Source organism: Chelmon rostratus, chromosome 1, assembly GCF_017976325.1.
Source record: "Chelmon rostratus isolate fCheRos1 chromosome 1, fCheRos1.pri, whole genome shotgun sequence".
NCBI lineage: Eukaryota > Metazoa > Chordata > Actinopteri > Chaetodontiformes > Chaetodontidae > Chelmon > Chelmon rostratus.
In genome coordinates, this window is record NC_055658.1 from 22,266,275 (window position 1) to 22,286,236 (window position 19,962).

Sequence of the window (19,962 nt, forward strand, 5' to 3'; positions counted from 1 at the left end):
CCAGACATGAAATGGTAGAAGAATAAAGGTTGATGCGATTGTTCTAATCAAGCAAATAGTCCATCCCCAGTGCTGTAATCTGAGTGTAATTCAAATAGTCCAGTGTAGATGCCCAATAGGCCTTTTGGAAATGTAGGACAGCACAATGGAAGAGGAAGGATAAAAACTAGCACAAGGATGCATATTTTGTATGTTCATAATACTACTACTTTGAGGAAAGGAGGAGACGTGACGGCACTGAAGACTAAGCAGAAGAAAGAAAAAGAAAGAAAGAAAGAAAGAAAGAAAGAAAGAAAAAAAGAAAGACGAGAGAGAAAAGCCCTTGTGCTGTGCAAAAATACATCCCAAAGTTCAGCTGAAGCTAATATGAGACTTCAGAAGCCCGAGTTAATCAAATAAAATGTGTGTCTTCCAAAGTTTTTTGAGTACAAAGTCTCCCTTTGCACTCATACTTTGCTCAGCAGTAACACAAATAACACAAAGAGGGAATTTTGTGCTGAAAAGACTGTAACTTTGGAAGATTTTCACTTGCAAGGATCTCTTGATAAAGTGCGACAGCATCCTTTATTTTACCACTGATGACTGTACGTTAACCACGACCCCGTCTGCTGCTCTGTTAAAAGTAAGCCTGAACTAAACCAACTTTACATCCCGTCTCCCTGGCTGAGATTTTGTGAGTGCTCTGATTGTATTGCTTCCCTGCACAAGGGGTGCTGTGGCACAAAGAGGTGCAGCTATTCCAGTGCTAAGTGATAAAACAAACACGTCCTTTGCAGTAAATCGAAAGACAACTTTTGAGGGAGAAAAGAAAAAATGAAAAGCAGGAAGGATTGTATGAAATGTGGCTTTCGTGTAGAGAAGCACGAACAAAGTCATAGTTTCAGTGATTTTACCAAAAAAATTACACTTATTACAATTATTACAATTGCAGACAGATCTGTAAAAACACTGAGCACAGCTCCCTTAATGCCAGCACAAGAAGGACCCCAAACTGCCCTCTTGAAGAAGCCAAAATTAGTGCACAAATGCCCTTACTCAAAGGTCTAAAATTCACACTGGCTCTTACAAGAAAAGAACTACAAGAGCACACACACACACACACACACACACACACACACACACACAGATAGTGTAGTGTATAGACTGACTCATAGGAGCCAAGAAACAGCAGTTATTCCCAGTGCAATAAAACAGGCAGTCTAACTAATGGAACCACCCACACAGCAAACATACTTTTTATCACACACCACCTTCACAAACAAACACACGCGCACACTGTTTTTGTCCCAGCCCACTCGTTGCTCGTTAGCTGCTACATCAGGTGGTTGTTTTTGCGTTGCCGCTGTGACACAGTCTGGCTGCGGCTCGCCGTATCTGCTGAGAACGCACCACCCAAAATACTTCGCTTAACAAACTCTTCTGATTACAGTTTGACTTTCTTGCTGTCTCCTTCTCTCCCTCCTGTCTTTAATCAGCATGTAAACAAGCGCAAGGTCATTTTCTTTCTTAAACGAAATGGGGGAGATAAGAGGAGCGTGGCGTAGTTAATCCTTTGGACACGCTGATGGAGGAGTTTGTCCTGGTGATGCTCGGGTGTTAATTATGCAAGGCTGCATCTCCTCGCGTGCTCTCTCTCTCTGTCTCTCTCTCACATGATGACTCATCAGTTTATCTCTTTCCTCTTTCTTTCTCTTTTTCCCTTGTTCTCTGCCCCCACCCCACACACACACTTTTTCTGTCCCCTCCCAAAAAAGTCAGACATCCAATCACATATTTTCTTACCCGTCCTAAGAGGTGCCTCCAAGGTCCTCTGTTTGTGTGTGTGCGTGCAGCACACAGTTTAAACTAGTCCACGTGTGATTAACTGCAGCGTTTGATAACTCAGGCTGCCAGAGTGATTTGCTGAACTCAGCAACATCGTGTTCTCTTTACCCCTTGTGTGTGTGTTTTTTTTTTTTAACACTTTGAACAAGTACGTACAGATTGCCTGGACGTCTTCAGTGATTGCCAGAATGAGTTGTGAATTGCAATGAAAGGCTACTAACTTACCTGACAGGGAGGAGAGTAAAGGAAGGGGAAGGCAAGGAGGGGGAAAAAAACTATCAGGGGGATAGGAAAGAAAAGTAAGGACTCAAACTGTTTTTTCAGACAAGTTTTCAACGCAGCTGTCACTTCCTCCTTTACCAACTCATTGTGGGGTGTCAACAACACCTGTTTCTACTGAGACATCACATTGTCTGGAACTAGATGGAGACAGCCTTTGGATGTCACACAACTTTAAAGGTAGATTTACACCTTAATCTTCTCAAATTGATCTTTTCAAATTGAATGGGATGTGAAGTTAATCAGCCAAATCCACAGGATTTTTCATGATGATCCAGCCTCAAATATTCCTTCTCGGTTTTACTTTTTTTATTTTTCTTTCCAGTTGTTATTGCCAAACAACCTGAACTTGATGCAGCGGAAACTTTGATGTTTAATTGGTTTAGGAAATGTCATATTCCAGCGTGCAGCCTAACAGCAAACCAGCCTGAGGAAAAGACTAAAAGCATCATTCTTGGGGGTGTGACGGCACCCAGGCCTCATTTCCATCCCTTTCCACTATTTGTCAGCCTTCTCCTCTTCCCCAGTGAAGCAGCAATGTTAACAATGCTGTCCCCACATTTACCAGTTCTGCCTCATTACAGCTAAAGAAGTGGATAAATTAGCACAGGGGAGCATGCACGGTGGAGTCTGACTCCACCTGTCAGCGAGGGAAAGATAGTGGATGTGTCGGCGAGGAGGAAGGGTGTGAAGGAACCGCTCAGCTTACAGGCTTTCAACATGTATTAAAGCGAAAGCATCCAGTGAGGCTGACGCTCATCTTTCACCAAAATCATTATCTGTAGTACATCTTTCAGTATTCTAGAATAATCATATTCTGTAAAGGTTTTCTCATTTTGTCAATAATAACCTGTGACCTGTGGGAGGGTCTTTCTAACCATTCCGTCTATCATCCGGTCATTCAATTATTTCATTCGGTCTGAAAATCAAAGAGAAAGCAGGGAAAAAGGGAAAGGGCTGGATGTTTTTCTGTTTTCTTATTGAAGTGAGTCAATAATCATCAACTAAACAAGAAAACAAAGTCTTGATTCTGTTTTGATTTGTAGTTTCTGAATTGTCTTCACTCTCTGTGCTGAAAGTTAACTAGAGAAATGGTGTTTATGATAGATATTAACATTTGGCATGCTGGTCACCAGTATTGACGGTCTGTAGCCTGCGCAAAAATCATGTTGGCATTATTAGACCAGAATTATCCTGATTTATAGTTGACTGTAGGCTAAGCATTGGAATGACTGTAAATGAACTACAGCGATAACCTTGCTGCGTCACCGTTAAAGCAGTTACACATCACGCATTCTCACTTCTTTTTGTAAGGGGCTGAACGTTTTTCCTTGTTTGATGCCTGACATTTACGTAAGCATTTACTGACATGCAATATGACTCTGAATGTTCCTGCAAGGCAACTGCATGCAGTTCTCACTGCAGCATGTGCACAGCAGAAAAACACGGGGCAAAACAAGAGAACAGAAAAACTGAAGTCAGACTTCTGTTTTCTTGTTTATTGGTTATTTTAAAACAGGAGAGCACACAATCCTTTCCTTCCAGATTGAATGAAATGATTGACAGATGATACAAAGATGCTAATCTCATGCATACACTGCCTCTACTGTGTTTGGCTACAGTAAAATGCACTTTTACAAATCTTGGAAAAGTCAGAAAAGTTGCTTTTGTTTTTGCGACTGCAACTTTGTTCATGAACCTCTCTTTCAATAAATTGAGAAGCTGGTATTTTTCACCTGAACAACCTGGGCCTGTTATACAGTATTGCAATATATGTTTAAGATCAAGAGGACAAATGGACCTTGTTGTCGCCATCCTCTGAACACCAAAACTCTCCTGCCCGGTGGCTGTTAAAAAGCACTATGTCTCCTGCTCATTTGTCCAGCGCCTCTGGCCTGCCATCTTTATAGGCTGGTTAAGGGCTCTCTCACAGTCAACTCTGTTTGTGCCCTGTCCACATTCGCCAGTAAAACAGCCAGGCATTCCACGATGTCCACCCGCCTGCCTGCCAGGATTAACATTTCGCACTCTCCAAGGTTGAAAATCCCATCAGATGGAACGAAATTAATTTTTGCACAATATTCAGGGCCACCAGCCACATAATAGGAGACAATGCCGAGTGCATCCCTCGATTGTGATTCCATTCACTCCCTAATCGGCAGGATGGCCGTGCACGGTGCAGCAGCGTAGTAAATGCTTTCATCCCAGGGGGATTAGAAAAACAATGGCCCTTTTTAATTTCTTTTCTAAAGCGGGCAGCAGAAAGAAAATGATATAGACGTAATTGATGATGAGGAGAGCAGGGGGAGCCTTTGCAGAGGTCTCACGTCCAGTTCCCAGGCCTTTTTTTTTCTTTTCTTTTTTTTGCTTCATAATGGCAACCGCTGGAGGTTGACAAATCTGGCACGGAGGACAAATTGATCGGCAACAGAATGCAATTTGTCCCTTAAAAGAATGGGTAAAGGGCCTGAATAATTAGTTTAAGCTACAGCATGTCTGTCCAGGAGTGGACCCACTGGAGAGGAGCTTAGTATGTCCTCTGATAAGATGCCCTGACGCATCAACACACATACATGCACCTCTCACCTGCAGAAAAGCCCTTGCTCCTGAATATATCAATTAACATGTTATCCAGATAAATTGGAATAATGAAAGTGGGCATGTCAGTGCAAATGTCACATATCAGTGTGTGCCGCTGAATGCATGAGTGTTTTTGAGTTTATTTGTATGCATGTGTGAACTTGCATCTCTTAGCACCTCACAAGTTCCCCTGAGAAGACACTGTAGAGAAGTCACTTTTCCATGAACAAAATTCTGCTTTAATAAAGACTTTACATAAACAAACTGCTGGAGAACGCTTACACAAACAAACTTCTTTTTTCTTTTGTTATGCATTCATGCTCACTGCCTATCTAAGGCTCGGGTGATTTTAGGAGAGTAAAAATGACAAGGGGAAAAATGCTGGTTGCCTATTCTCAGCATGCAGCGAGACACAGACATAGACATATGGCAGGTCTACGGTGGCCGCATCCGTGGTGTGATGCGAGGAGAGAGTGTCAAGAACACGGATGCACTGGTCCATGGCAGTGTGCTTAGTGACACATAATACTGGTATTGCACAATCTTCCCCTGACCCATTTTTGTGTGACACACGCTGAAGTCAATTTTCTGCACTTTTCATGCACGGAAGAAGAAGGAAAAAAATGTGAGAACCCCAAACATTTTGCTCCTCACTTTGGTGGAAGCTGATACCCTCAAGCTTACCCTTTCAAATTTGAAGAGAAACACTTCAGAAAGAATGAGTTGGTAGGTTTTTTTTCTCTCCTATCTTCTTCACTGTTGCGCTTGGCTGCCTCGTCATCAATACAGGGGTCAGGTGCTGCTGGTACTCTCACTCAGAAACCAAGAAATGTGGATCTCTCCAAAGAAACCCCTACGTAAATGACAAGTATAAGGTTGGGCTGCCACCCCACACTCAGCACGTTCCACAGAAAAAGTGGAAAAAGAGAGTGGGGGAGTGAAACTGGGAGAGATATGATTAGGCAGGAGAAGGCATTGGGGGAGGGTAGGAAGAGGAAGAGAGCACAAGTGAATGAGAGACAAAGAGAAGCTGGATCTTTTTTTCTCTACATTTTTAATTGGCTTTTGGGCTTCAGTAGCACCCAATTAGCATGCTTGTTACATGCGAACACCAGGAGCTAATTGGCCTGAGAGGAGAGAGTGGCGTGGTCCTGAAGGGAGAGAGCAGAATTCATTTGAAGGTTCGTAGCTCCAATAGCAGCATGCTGGGAGGCTATTTGGCAAGCGGCCGTAAATAACATTTTGGTGCCGCAATGGCAAATATTATTTATTACTTTTTTTTATTGCCAGATGGTGCTACAAAAAATATAATGATTGCCATGAAGCTTAAAAGCCATCAAAGAAAAGTATTTGTTCATCAGGACTTTATTTTCTGTAATTGACAGCTTACCTGTAGCTATAAATTGTCCTGAGTTAGAAAGAAAATGTTAATGCATTGTTCATAAACTGCCCTTCGTCCCAAGTCTGCATGTAAATGTCCCAGGAATTAATCAGATCTGGGGAGAAATCATTCACAGGCATGACCTAACCTGTCCACATACAGCACCACACTACCCTACACCGCGGAATATGCTGAATGTGCGGAGACACACGACAGCATTATGAGCTCACCAAGGGCAAGAGGCAGAATCTCTGATTACATTTACTGTACAAACTGTAGCAGCGGGATCGGATGCACAGGACATCAAGAGCTCATTATGCTCTTTATATGCAATTAATCAAACAATGTAAACAAAGCTCTCTTCAGCCACAACAAACAGAGCCGGATTCCCTGGTGGCAATTCAAATGTGGTACGCACAGTGCAAGACTTAGTAAATACAGGAATGTGAATTATGGAAAATTTAAGATTCACAACCAATCTGGAGATGATGTAAGAGTCGTAGCTTCCAGCTGAGACCACACACACAAATATCTCTGCCTCCTCTCTGTCTCGCTGCTCAGCTTATAGTCTCCTCCCTCTGTGAAATGCACACAGTGTGTTAATGTAAAAATATCTGCACTGTGGAGGAAAAGTGAGACAAATACGCTTTGTGACAATGAAAGCGTTACATGAAGGACGTCAGCAGTAATACAGCACTCTTGACTGTGTGGCATGTACATGTTCCTTCAGCTGTGATGATGTGGGCTCAGTTCATGGAGAGACGATCTCATTTTTACTGCAGACGTGTTGCTAAACCTTTTGATGCATAATCGTTTTTTTAGTCTGCAGACCCACTGGCTGATTGTAATCCACATCTTTATGCAGGTAGTGACACTAGAAGAGGAGGTAACTAGTACGTTTATGCTCTCAAATGAATACTTTATGCTCACAAATTAGTTATTTGTCCCTTCAAACCTGTAATGTTGCGATACACAGCAATTACATTCTTGTTATAAGAAGTCAGCTGAAGCCATAAATCCTTCTTTAGTAGCAACTAGCTACCTAGACCTGCTATGCTAACTCCTTTTTAGCAATCACAGCAAATCACATACAGATTGCATTGTTAGTCGTGGACAAATAATACATAATATACATTTTAAAAAAAGTTATGTTATATTAAAAGAAAGTCCACAGCTTCTGCTTCACCTGCTCCATCACCTGTCTAAGCATCAACCTGCAGCCCATACACTGTCCTGTACATTCTGTTTGTATGACACCCGAGACATAATCACAGTAATTAACTTGATCTGTTCCTTCTGACAGAGGTTGGGTGGAGAGTAAGGCAGGCCGTGCTCACACTGCTCTGGCATTGTCCGGCAGACCAAAGCCCAATTATCAACAAGACAGCAGTCCATCAAATTCACATGCACACAGTTTCCCACTCTCTGATTTTGACTTGGTATGTTTTTAAGTACTGGCCGCACCTATAGGCTCTCTTGGAATAAACCTTTGCAAAGTGCTGGATCAAATAAGTAGTTAAATAAGTAAAATCAAGTATTCTCAGTGCTCCAGAGCTTTGCAGAAAAGTCCACTGATTATTATATGAGGAAGCCATACAAAGACTTGATCCTGGTAATGTGGCTTGAAGGCATAGTTTAATGTAACCTAATCCACATATAGGGAAAAGGATAAACACAATGAAATTGGCTGATGACTATCGGAGCTCTTGTAAAGCTAACACATACTCTCATTAGCATTTAACCTCATATGACGTAACTCTGCAGCTGCTATTGAAAACGTGATTTACAAGTGTCAAATTCATTTTCCGGTGTTATTTCGTTGACCCAATTTTTTTATCTTAATTTTGTTTTATGTATTACCTTGTGAGGGAAAGACTTGATATTTTTTTAAATGCCAGATGTCTCATGGGAGCAAAATTTGCATTAAGGTTGCCTGACAGTCGTGCAGCCACAACCGGACTGCACAATCATGTCTGCAGCGGTGTGTGGAGAAGCCACTGAGAGGGCAGCATTATACAACAGAGCATCTCAAACCATCAGGCCTTGACAATGACAATGAGGCTTGTCCAGAAGTGTCACCTCTCTCTGTCTTTGTCTGTGTCTGTCTCCCTCCAACTCCTCTTCTGTGTGTGTGTGTGTCTCATGCACACATCAGCACACACACACACACACACACACACAGAAAGACCGAACATCTTTATTAGCCCTCTGTATGCAGGCTGTGCTCAGCCTGAGATTGCAGGACTGACCCCTCGCTGTGAGCTGTACAGGGGAAATGTTTACTCAAACCCCACAGAACATGCCATTAACCCCTTTCTAGGTAGAAGACAAACAAGAATGTCCCTCCATGAGGGCAATAAAGACGGGAACACCTATCCAGGACCATCATGACAATCATCTCATTATGAAGCTGCGGGAGGCAGTAACGAGCCAGGGAGCCCGGTCTCTCAGGGCCTCTTTCTCTGCAGTGTACCGATGTGCCTAACATTCAGTGAAGTACCTATGAAATGCAGTGAAGTGCAAACAACTGATTAACCCAACAGTGAGGAAAAATACCCCCCCCCCCCCCCCCCCCAACAATCAGACACCTTTGCCCCCCCCTTGTTGAACCAATCTATATCCATACCTCTTCTTCTCCTACTTCCTGTCTCTTCCCTCCTATCTCCTTCTGTCTTTATACCTCTCTCCATCCCTAGAGATTCAGATGGATATCCCGAGGCTCTGATTAAAGCCCCTACCTGACAGGGTGTCTTGGTATGTGGTGAAAGGAAAAGGGGGAGGGGTGGAGGGGGCAGTGAGGAGCCTGGGCACAAGAGCAGTTTCTACTTCTTATGGACCCGCGGGCGTAATTCAATCACACCTCGATAATTCCCCTGATGTGAGAGTCGAATCCCCCTCACGCACATCAAGTACAGATAGACACCAACGAGCTCATGCTCATCCCAGATTGAGGGTCTCCTCCTGGGTGGGCTTAAGAGCCCACTACTGGGTTCATTTTACCTGTGTCGTTTTAACAGGCCATTATTTTAATTGAAAAAGTTACCCGCCCGCCAAAGGCAAAACGATAGAAGACGAGGGGGGGGGGGGAAACAGGGGAAAGAATTAAAACAAAAACACCAGATGGTGATATACATGGTAAAAATGATTGTTTATACTTACTGTTTGATTATATGTGATAATGAGAGTGGGATTCCTCAAGGCAATTAGTGTCTGCGGCAGCCATATTGCGAGAGGACAGGGGAAGGACGGCACGGGCTGTTATGAAAGAGCGCTTATCAAATATCTCCGCCGGGGTGATTAGTGTAATAAGACACTGCAAGGTGAGATAGGCCACTAACGCTCTTTTAGTATGTCTGCGTGTGTGTGTATGCGTGTGTGTGTAGGTGAGCGAGCATGAAAGCCTGCGTGTGAGTGTGAGCATGAAGAAGAGGCTGAGAGGGAATCTAAGAAAGTATGAGTGACTTGTTCCATCTGTTTCCATCCCTGTGTGTGTCTGCGTGCCTCAGTGTGTCTCTTAATGTATACCGTGTCCCCATGTGCCTCGGCGTGTGTGTGCATGTGTGTGCGCAAGTGTGATATAATTCCTATGTTAATGTAGGTTCCCATGCCAGGCTGGCTGCCCCAGGGGCTGTAGCCTATGACAGAGGGCAGATCGGGGGCACTTACCCCTGGCAGAGTCTTCTGTTCATGGAGGGCGCTCTGGGCCTTCAGTGCTGACTCTCTGGCACAGTATGTTAGAAAGGCACATCCTGCAGTATCAGGGAGACAGGAGAGAGATAGGCTTATTCCACCAGACAATGCCTCCACAACTACATTCTACTAATGGCAAGAAAAAGTGTTGCAGTGAATTTATGGCGTTGCTTAAACAGTATATTTATGGTATGTTGTGCTTTTTAGGATGCTAAGTAGTCTTAAGGACTTTATAGGAGACCACAAAACATGAAATCCAAAAAGTATAAAGCGGATGTCATTATGATGATCGAGGGATTTCAGCATTTAGTACCCATCATATACACTGTCTAAATGTAAAAATGCTGATTGTAAAAGGTAAGAGCAGAAGCCATATAGCAGATTAAAAGAAGATTAACTCCAGCTATCTCCGTCATCTTTATGTAAGCCCACTTAGATTGCACAATGTGAACTCTCAAATGCAAATCTTCACTCTCGCTGGATGGCTGTACCACAAAAGTCTCTTCTAAATGCAGCATGTGAAGCCAGCCTAACACCTCTCCATCAATGTTTGTTTTTTTAAAGATTAAGCATTCCTACAATCAACTTCCAAAAACCACATTGTAACCTTGCAAAAGGACCCAGAGATTTGTGATTTCACTGAAGTAATTCCAATCTACACAGTACAGTATAAGACTATGCTGGATTTTTACAAGCTATGGTCGAAAACATGTATTATATTAAAATGGAGTTCATATAATCCGCTGACAGTTTGGACTGTGGCTCTCTGAAGTTAATAGCTGTACACCCTCAGAGAAAATAACATACTAGTTGAGAAATAAGATTCAAATTTCACACATTTTTTTTTTCAAAATATCACAACCCCTTCAGATTAGGGTGACTGAAATCCTGCATAGCTTCCCTGTTTATGAGGATAAAAGATTTGCTACATTTTTCCCCATTTCATTTAATTCGCTAAAATGAGCTAAACTCAATAAAACAGCAAAACTGTTCAACATACAGGTGTGTTCCTGGAGGTAAAGCTGAAAGGGAGTGGTGAAAGGGCTTAGTCACCCCAGATATGATGCTATTTTTTTCAGTCATAAAGAAATATGCATACTGCTCTCTGATGAACAATCACTTTCATAGTTATTGAACCGGGGACAGAAGGAAAAACTCATATGCATGCATATTTTTTTAGCTGCCAAGTAATCAAAATCCCCTTGTGATGAGCTGAAAGTGAACCCTCACTCCCTGCAGGCTTTTCTTTAAGTTGGAAAATTCAGGAAAGCAGAATGAATATGCATCAGTAAATAAGTCCCTAACAAAGGTGTGATGGCTTTCGTTACAGGGTGAGTGCTTGCTCTGTTACGCGCTTGGCAGAGCTGACAGTGGGTGACCCCGTTCAGAAGAGGTTTTGCACTGTGCAGCATAATTTCCCATTACTACATGTCACACCTGCTGCCAAGGATTCCCATGGGAGAAAAGAGACACACACACACACACATACAGATGATACCCGGCATGCAGCACATAGCACCCATCGCCCCCGAAAACCCAGCAACGCACTCTGGCGCCCGTCCAAGTGAGCTCCCTTTCACGACAACCTTCACCCACCTCCACAACTAGGCAGTTACTCAAGAGGAAAAATCACCTAAACGACACTGATGAAACAGCGTGCCACACAGCAAAGCAGAAAAGTTTGGGAGCCTGGGGAAACACTCTTCATCCTTTTGTGACATTACAAAACTGTGGGACACGAGCCGAGGTCTCCCGGGGGGCATGTGCTCGCAAAGGCTTATGGGATTTGTGGGCTGCTGCTGACAGTCATCTGCCACTGTTGGTGGTTATATATATAAATATATATATATATTGACAAAATTTCACCACACCATTTACTGTAGTGTGAGTTTAAAAATGTCTCATGAAGCTCACGCAGCAGTGATGGTGTTTTATTTTTCCTCGACAAAGTTTACCAGTAAAGTTTTATTTGACCATTGTCCTTTCTGGAGAGCAGCTTTGGACTCCTGGGTCCTTCAATGAAACAGAAACGGCAGAAAGTGTCCATCTGAGCATGAAACTGAAACAAACACACTCTGGGGTGAAGTGATTTTGTAATTTCAGAAAACTTTTTTTTTTTTTTAATCTTTCCACTGTTGACTTTTCTCCTCACTTCAAAATGTGTTGATAGAAAGTGATCAATCGCATTTGGCACAATTTAGAATACAGTTTTTCCATTTTAAGACACTTTAACTCCATTAACATATATTTATAACTATAGTTACTAGTTACTTCAGAGTAAGACCTTACATACAAAACACCTAATCAGTTTATAAGACATATGCATAAACTTCCCAGCAGCTTACGAAGTAATTAAAATCAGTTCCAGCGTTCGTCAATAATAAAGATCCAATAATATAATAACGTAATGAGGGTCATTTTGCATAATGAGTACTTTCAATTTTGATACTTTATAACTACTTTATTGCAAATACTTTCTTACTTTTACTTTAGCAACATGCTGAATGCAGGACCTTTAATTGTTATGGAGTACTTTTTATTGTGTGGTACTTGTTAAAATGATCTGTGGCTCCTCCAACACTGTCCAGTTTTTCCAGGAGCGTGCTCAAAGCAAGTGAAACTACATCTGAAACAAGTGAAGCCAACTCCCCCACTGCAGATTTGTTGCTTCAAGAAAAATAGCATCAGTTCAAATGACTTGTTAAACTGGGCTTTTTCTGTCGCTTAGCCTTTAATATTCAGGCCGGCTGCGTGGCTGCCTCTGCTTCCTCGCAGCAGTGGAAAATCGGCAGGACTTTAGCAAAGCTTCATATCCAGCAGTGCTGGCTCAGGGGACATCTTAAGCCCGTGGGAGTCAGTGATTGAGAAAGCCAGTTGCGGAGCAGATGAGCATTCAGTTTGGAGAACATGAGGAGAGGCACCATGATACTGTTTGAAGGGAGGTAAAAGGGATGTAGCAGCTGGTAGCAGGTTAGGGCTGTCATCTTAAAATTTTAAGTTGACTAATTGGCATGGGATTGCATTCATACTTATTAGTTATCCCGCATTGTTGTCCCCTTGGTATTATACAAAGTCATGCAAATAGACCCCACAAAAACATACTTTCATTGGTCTGTGGCAACGCAGCAGGATGTGCAAACTGATTGCAAAGAAAACCTCTGACAACAAAAGCAGACATGATGTTCACTGTGATGTATGTAACTGAAATGAAATTGAAGCAAGTCTTTTGAGTCTTTTAAGTCTTGTGAGTCTTTAGCAGTAACGTACAGATTATTTGCAGTAAAAAGGATAAAATATGAAGAAACATTGGGTTTTGTCTTTTAATGCTTCACGCTGCTGTTATGGCACGGGGGTTTAAGATGTACAATATTCATTTCCAGCACGTAATTCAGATAACATTTCAACTTTCCTTTGTGAATTAAAGTTTGAATGGAGCAAATATTAACCAGAGACTGGAGGAAAGAAGACGCCTTAAACGGGAAGAAGAAGAGCAGGAGTACACAGACAAAATAAAGGGTATAAGCTCTGCTGGTGGTTCAACAGAAGGACTGGTGGCATCCGGTGATGAGCAGGTTAAGTGGGGTGAAAATAATACTTTGGTAATCAAAGACAATTTACCACACTATAATTTCAGTGAGGGACAAAAGTTCAACAAATTATATTTAAAGCAAATGAAAAAGCAAACCCTGCAAACTAGTTCAAAGAGAACGTAGGAAATGTGAAATGTGCCTTCACGTTAGCTCGACACGTTTCAGGTAATTACTTAAAGAACTTTCCCCCCTGTAATGCTTCTTCTAACAGTTTGTTTTTAAATGGAAATTAGTATGTGTTCACAATTGCATGCATCCAGGCATTAAGCGTAAATTGTGCTTTTTTAAAGGCGCCAGATACCTGTAATTGAAATAACTCCAGAACAAATTTGTATAAAATTTCAATTCATTAGCACCGAATTCATGAATCATGAGCAATTTGCTCTCCTCCGGTCTCCTCGCACGCCTGATGCAAGAATGTTCATTAAAGTGGGAAAAGAATGCAAATTAATTTCCTAAAAAGCAGAAGAAAAAAAAAGTTGAACAACTGGATGCTGCTGAATGTGACAGCCTGACCCTCTCACAGGCACTGAGACAAATATGATGTGAGGATTCATCCACCGTTTGGCGTTTTCTCTGTTAACCACACTATCACCTGCGGAGCGTCTTTCTGCCTTTCACTCATTCCATCCATCTACATTCGGAGCGGAGCCGTTCAGAGCGGTGAGCTGTCTGGTTCACACGCAGCCCCCTTTCTAATGATCAAAGAGGTCATCTGTAGACTTAAGCTACGCCTGTCACTCAACTTACACAAACTGCCAATCACTGTCCAACGCTTCCTCTACAACACTCGTACTGTGGACAGAACCTGATACAAGCATGGATCTGTAACGCCTAGTGGCCGTTACTAAAAGCCTCAGAGCTATTCTTTAAAAAAGCAACAGAATTACGTTTCACAGGAAACCACAAAACTGTCTATGAACTGAAAAGACACTTTCAACGATTTGTTGCTACATTCTATGAGTCATTTGCAATTAGATATTAGTGCCCTACTGTGGTTTACTTTTGACATTTTAATGCCTGAGAGGGGTTTTTATGTCAATTTGGCAGGCTATTTATAGCCAATTACACTGCATGGACCTACCGAGGAGAGGAGAATGGATGAGGATATTTAACAACTCTTTGTATCTCTTCCTCCTGGCTGTGTGGTGCAGCTCAGAGTCCCTCCTCTCAGCATCAGAGACGGATTGATAGATAACGCTACTCAAGCAAAGGATTTGCCCCCCACTAACATTCAGCATGTCTGAACAATGCATGCGTTCTGGCACTGACACTAAGTATTACGATAATGTAGTGCTCAGCGAAATGATGGATGTTAAACAGCACGACCTGGCTGCACCGCACACTGACGAGCACCGTGCCCGCCAATAGTGTCAAGTCATCCCACGCGCTGTATAAGGCTCCCCGACGACACACAAACTATCAAACCGACATTAAAGGCAACAGTGTCTAACAACTACGAGGCAGGATATAATCATCTGTTAAAAGAAACTGATGAAAAAACGCGTTTGAATGGATATCAGCATAAAACTACACTAATCCTCTGAAGTGCAGAGGAAAATACAAAAATCTAAAGTTCCCCAGATATTTAGAGCAAGCCCCTGGAGATATCCGAAATGTCCATAGTAAGAATTCTCAAAGCACAAAACATCTGTTCGACCTGACGCAGAACAATCCACATGAATTAGTCATGAGCAAACGTGACATATTTTGATCTGCCCTTAAATCCATAATTATGGTGCAATTCTGTGTCACAGGACTCGGGCTGTGAAAAAAGGTAGTGCTGCAAATCATCCATTAGGTACGGTTTACTAACTGATGCCAACAGCCATATACATCATCTATCCGAAACAAATCAAATCTTTCTCAACTGCAAACTAAGCTCAAAGAGGGATTTCAAAGTAGTAGTCAAACTAAATTTATGGCACTGCGCTAAATCTTTATGAACTTTATGTTTTTAGGCATCATGGAGCCAAGCTGATTATATCCTCCCCCTCTCTTCTGCTGCTCCGCTGTGAAAAATGTTTGTGTTACCGTTTATGACGAAAATGTGGATTGAATTTGTGAAAATGTTACAACATTGCGAGCCTCCTGGGCTTTGACATAATAGCAAGCCACTATCCGCTGGCATGTTTTGTATTTTCATGAACCAAACAGAACTCAAACTACTACTACACCAACTTTAAACCACCGTGCAGTACTGTACATTTACTGTGGACAAAAGATTGCTGCAAAGCCTTTTTGTATAGAGGTGGAGGAATGGCTCAAGGACTGTTCTGCTACATTGTTGATGATGGTTACACGGCGACAGCACTTGTCTTTGTACATTTAATCCTATTCATCCACGCAGTACAACATCAGGCCGAGATCAAGCTTTTCACTGCACTGTGAGCCGTAGAGATCTGTGAAGCCGTGAGGAACTGTTGTCAACACTCAGACGAGGGATTTCTACCAGGTGGCAGTGAGCCTGAGACTGTCATGTGACCCAGACGATCAGCTACCTGCATGTGAAATCATGATGTGAGCAACCCATGGGGGTACAAAGTCCAGGCCTCAGCACCAGCCAGTCGGAAGGATGAAACCCAGTGGATGAGTAGCATAAAGTCTTCAACCATACAGCTACAGTCCAGTTGATAATTTAATTTCAGCCTAATGCTGTAATGCTTGTACAGTGGGTTCATTTTCATCCTGTCGCGGTTTTCACTGTTTAGAGATCTGCTTAAAAATTGTGATAACTCTCATCAGAAAGCTAACTTGACTTGTAAGAAAGTAGCCATGGAACGCTAGCATGAGCATTCATCTTGTTTTTGTTGTTTCCGGCCACCCAATGACAATGAAAAAAATTCAACAGCCAATCACTAACTTTGTGTGTAGGTCACTTCCTGCTGGGGAAGAAGAAAATAGTTAAGAGTTATTTCAGTGAAAACAGCTGCCTGCTGCAGCCAAAATCAACACTATGAAAGCGGTGAGAGTGCAGCAAAGCAGTAAAGCTGAGTCAGAAAACCAAAACAATGAGCTGAAAGATGGTAAGAGGCTCCGTCGAGCTGACAGGGACTGCAGAGTCAGGTGATAGTTCTCTGTGGGCTCATTACTACATGTGACCCATTTACGAACAAGTACCCATGTGATCCATTTTCAGTTAAAAATATTATAGTTGCTTTCAATGACATATTTAACCGACATCCCAAAACGCTGAAGCAGTTACACACCTTTGATTTCGGGGATATCACCATGCTGAATAAACTCAGTGGAAGCATTAACCAGATGGACCTGGTGATGCTGTGCGTTCAGCTCTGATCCGACTGGAGACTGAAACAAGCCGCGCTCCAGCCGCAGTGTGACCGTTCCATAACTGTGCAGCTTTAACGTCTGAACGTCTTAAACCTGAAAGTATTTGTTGGCAAATACAGAGAGCGCATGCCTGCTGAAAAAACGAAACTTTTTCTCAAATATGAACTTCATTGTCACGTTTAATTTCAGCAGGAAGCCTAAATGAGGAGGAAATGTTTCAAAGTATTATTATTATTATTATTATTATTATTATTATAACTTATATTATGTGGGACAGTCAAAGCAATAGCAATGGGATAAGCCTTGAGGTAGGGTTGTTTGTCAAATTAAATCACAATTGAATTTAAAGGTTGGAAGTCTGATTATATAGAGGACTGCTGCACTGACCTCAGTGTGTTGTTTACAACAGCATTCAGTCTGAACGAACTTAGTGTAGCATTTTCAAGGACTTTCACAGTTAAGTGAGTAATTAATTTTCCCTTACCTCAATTCCCCTACAAAAACTTTTCTCGTGTCAGAATGGGCTTTCAGGCAGTGTTTTAAACTGCTCTCCTTGAGTGACACACCTGATTATACACTATACCTACTTCTGTTTTGTTAGCGACACTAATCCCATTTTCTTACTCTTGTACTGCCTTGCTTCAGTCCACAGGTATCACACGTCGACGCAGCAGGAGGCATGAACATGGTTTAGGTAAGTGGCCAATAAGAAAAACTCATCCATATAATGCATTGGTGAAATCTTATTAAAAGTGCACGCTTGTGCTCCCAAAGTGACTTTGAATGTCAGGCGGGATGAAGTGGGCATAATGCATACATCAGAGTGGCCTTGGTGGAGGATGATTTGAACCGGCATACAGTCTGGCTTTGGAACAGGATTATCCTTCCTGAGGCAACCATCCTCCAGAGTGTTGACATTCAGGGCTGGTCGAGGACAGGCGTAAACAACACGGACATCAGAAATATTGTTTTAATCGATCATTGGGCTCCAAAGAGGACCACCGGAAAGAGGAGGAGCAGGCTGAGCACCAGCGACTGATGGCTGGAGGAACAGGTGGTGCAAGGAGACCTTCAGGGCTGCACACACAAGAAAGCAACGCAGAGCCCACACTCATTTCTCCCACAAGAGCGCTTGACTTGTGCCGATCAATAAGATCATGAACTGTAGCCACTGACTTACATATCATACATAATTTGCCTGCCTTGTGAATAGATGATTTTTAACGAGAGTGAGCTGACTGTGAATTCGCTGCTACGTGTGGACATAGGTGAAGCGCTGGCTGTGTTTCTGCATTTCAAATCATATCTTAATCTTAACAGAATTACCAACTACCTGCAGAATAGTATCAGCCCCAATAGCAGCAGCAGTGTCATGATAATGTTGTTGCACAGAGCGCTGTCCTTTAGCTGAAAATAAACTGTAGGCTTTCTAGTCAGCTTACCATGACACGGATAGTACTGGAAGTGTGACCTTATTTTGGATTTCTATTCCAATAAAATGAATATTTAAAACACTGCCAAATAAAGGCTTAAAAATCACTAACAACATCAATAATAATAATTATTATTATTATTATAAGTTCTCAGATGAATATTAGATTTAAGACAATAGAATAAAATAAAACACTGATGGAAACTAGTACAATTTAAAGCTTGTAATAAAAGAATAACTTTTAAATGCAAATGCCTTCCAAAATCTGGTTATTATAAATACATTAAAAGGCTTGTTTTATTACAGTTGTCTCTCCAGTACATGCAGAACATATAACAGCAATAGTGCACACAGCAATAAGTTGTGTTTAAACCAGACTTGGACTTTGAATTTAGCACACGAACAGGATTTCTTTTTTTTTTTTTTTTATGCAAATAAAAGAGCCCTCGCCGCGCTCTGGCACTCATTATTATAGCTATCATTAGAAGTGATCGATCCCTGATTTCCCGTGGCCTGGCTAATTACTAAGTGAATACTGATCCCGCTCGTTTTGGACAATGAGGGGGACGAAGAGGGGGCTGAGAGCAGAACAAGAGAGGAGACGATGCACGCTGGATCTCAGCCTCTACTATTATCCTGCTTTGTACTTCCTGACTGCAACCCGCCCACGGAGCTGCACAACAATACAGCTGCCGTGTAAATAGTATTTTCCACAGCTAACGACGTCCGAAAAGTAGGCTACATAATAGCTTCGCTGAAAGGTCAAAGCAGCATGCCAGCACCACCTTAATCACCGATGCTGATTGCCTGATAATGGTTTGCATTTTCCGCTCCCCTGAAAGCATTTATTTCTCTCTGACAATTTGCAGCAAATGGACTCTGTGATGCAGAACGGAAGGTTTGTTTTTCTTTTATTTATTTATTTTGTCTTTTTGTTTTGTTTTGTTTTTTTTTTTAGTTGTGAAGAAATTTCTGCAGCTGCAGAAATAACACAGCATCGAGCGCTTGCCCGTCCCGCCCCCCTTTCGCCGGGACATTCAGCACATGAGAGTCAATGTAAACACACAAAGGCGTTTTCAGCTGGAGTGTTCACGTGGACGGGCTGGACGCGCTGACAATTAACCCTGCACTCGCAAGCCGTTCACTTCCACGTGTCTCCCCCCCCACCCCCCCTCACGCCTCATATATTCGTGCGCGCGCACATGTGTGTGTGCGCGCGTGTGCGTGCGAAGGCTCTACGGGGCTCCCACTCTGTCCCAAACATCTGCAAATTAACACACTTTTTTTTTCTCCCCGTGCCCCAAAAACTGAATCGGGACGCTGTTTGATTCCTCTCCGCCTCTCTCCCTAAAGGAGCACTCAAAGTAAAGATGCCAAAATAACCAACCTTTATGCATTCCCGTAAACCTGTCTTTCAGTACAGTGAGTTCGTATATCTTTCCGAATTCCTCAAACAGGGGTTTCAGGTCTTTTTCCTCCAGGTTTCTGGGAATCTGCCCGATGAAAAGCTTGATGGCGTCGTGGTCCTTCATTGGAATGGTGTTCTGGCCGATGGTAAGCCCGTTCATCCTGCCGGCGCTGTTCGTGGTGCTGAATCCATTCTCCTGCTGCACTCCGTTTGCAGTGACTGTAGCCATCTTTCCTCAATGGGCCGGCGAGCTGCGCTCTCTCTCTCTCTCTCTCTCTCTCTCTCTCTCTCTCTCTCTCTCTCTCTCTCTCACTCTCTCACTCTCTCTCTGTAGTCAACTGCACAGTGCACACTCCCCCCCCTCCGTTATATCTTCCTCTCTCCCTACTCCTCCTCCGGTTTTCCCTCCCCACACTCTCTCGTCTTCCTCCACAGCCTGAGCCCCCCTTGTTTGGAATCAGCCTTATTTATTTGTTCTTATGCTCTA

General features: G+C 42.6%; 1 protein-coding gene across 1 annotated transcript in view; it reads right to left on the bottom strand.

Moving 5' to 3' along the window:
- The window catches only part of celf6 (CUGBP Elav-like family member 6), a 132,991-nt gene extending 113,332 nt beyond the window's left edge, over positions 1 to 19,659 (bottom strand). The window contains exons 1-2 of the mRNA XM_041936213.1: positions 19,455 to 19,659; positions 9,731 to 9,813 (exon numbers count right to left, since the gene is read on the bottom strand). Coding sequence (XP_041792147.1) covers positions 9,731 to 9,813; positions 19,455 to 19,635 — 264 coding nt within the window. The 5' untranslated portion in view covers positions 19,636 to 19,659. The remainder of the gene's footprint in view (positions 1 to 9,730; positions 9,814 to 19,454) is intronic.
- Between the last annotated feature and the right edge of the window lie 303 nt (positions 19,660 to 19,962).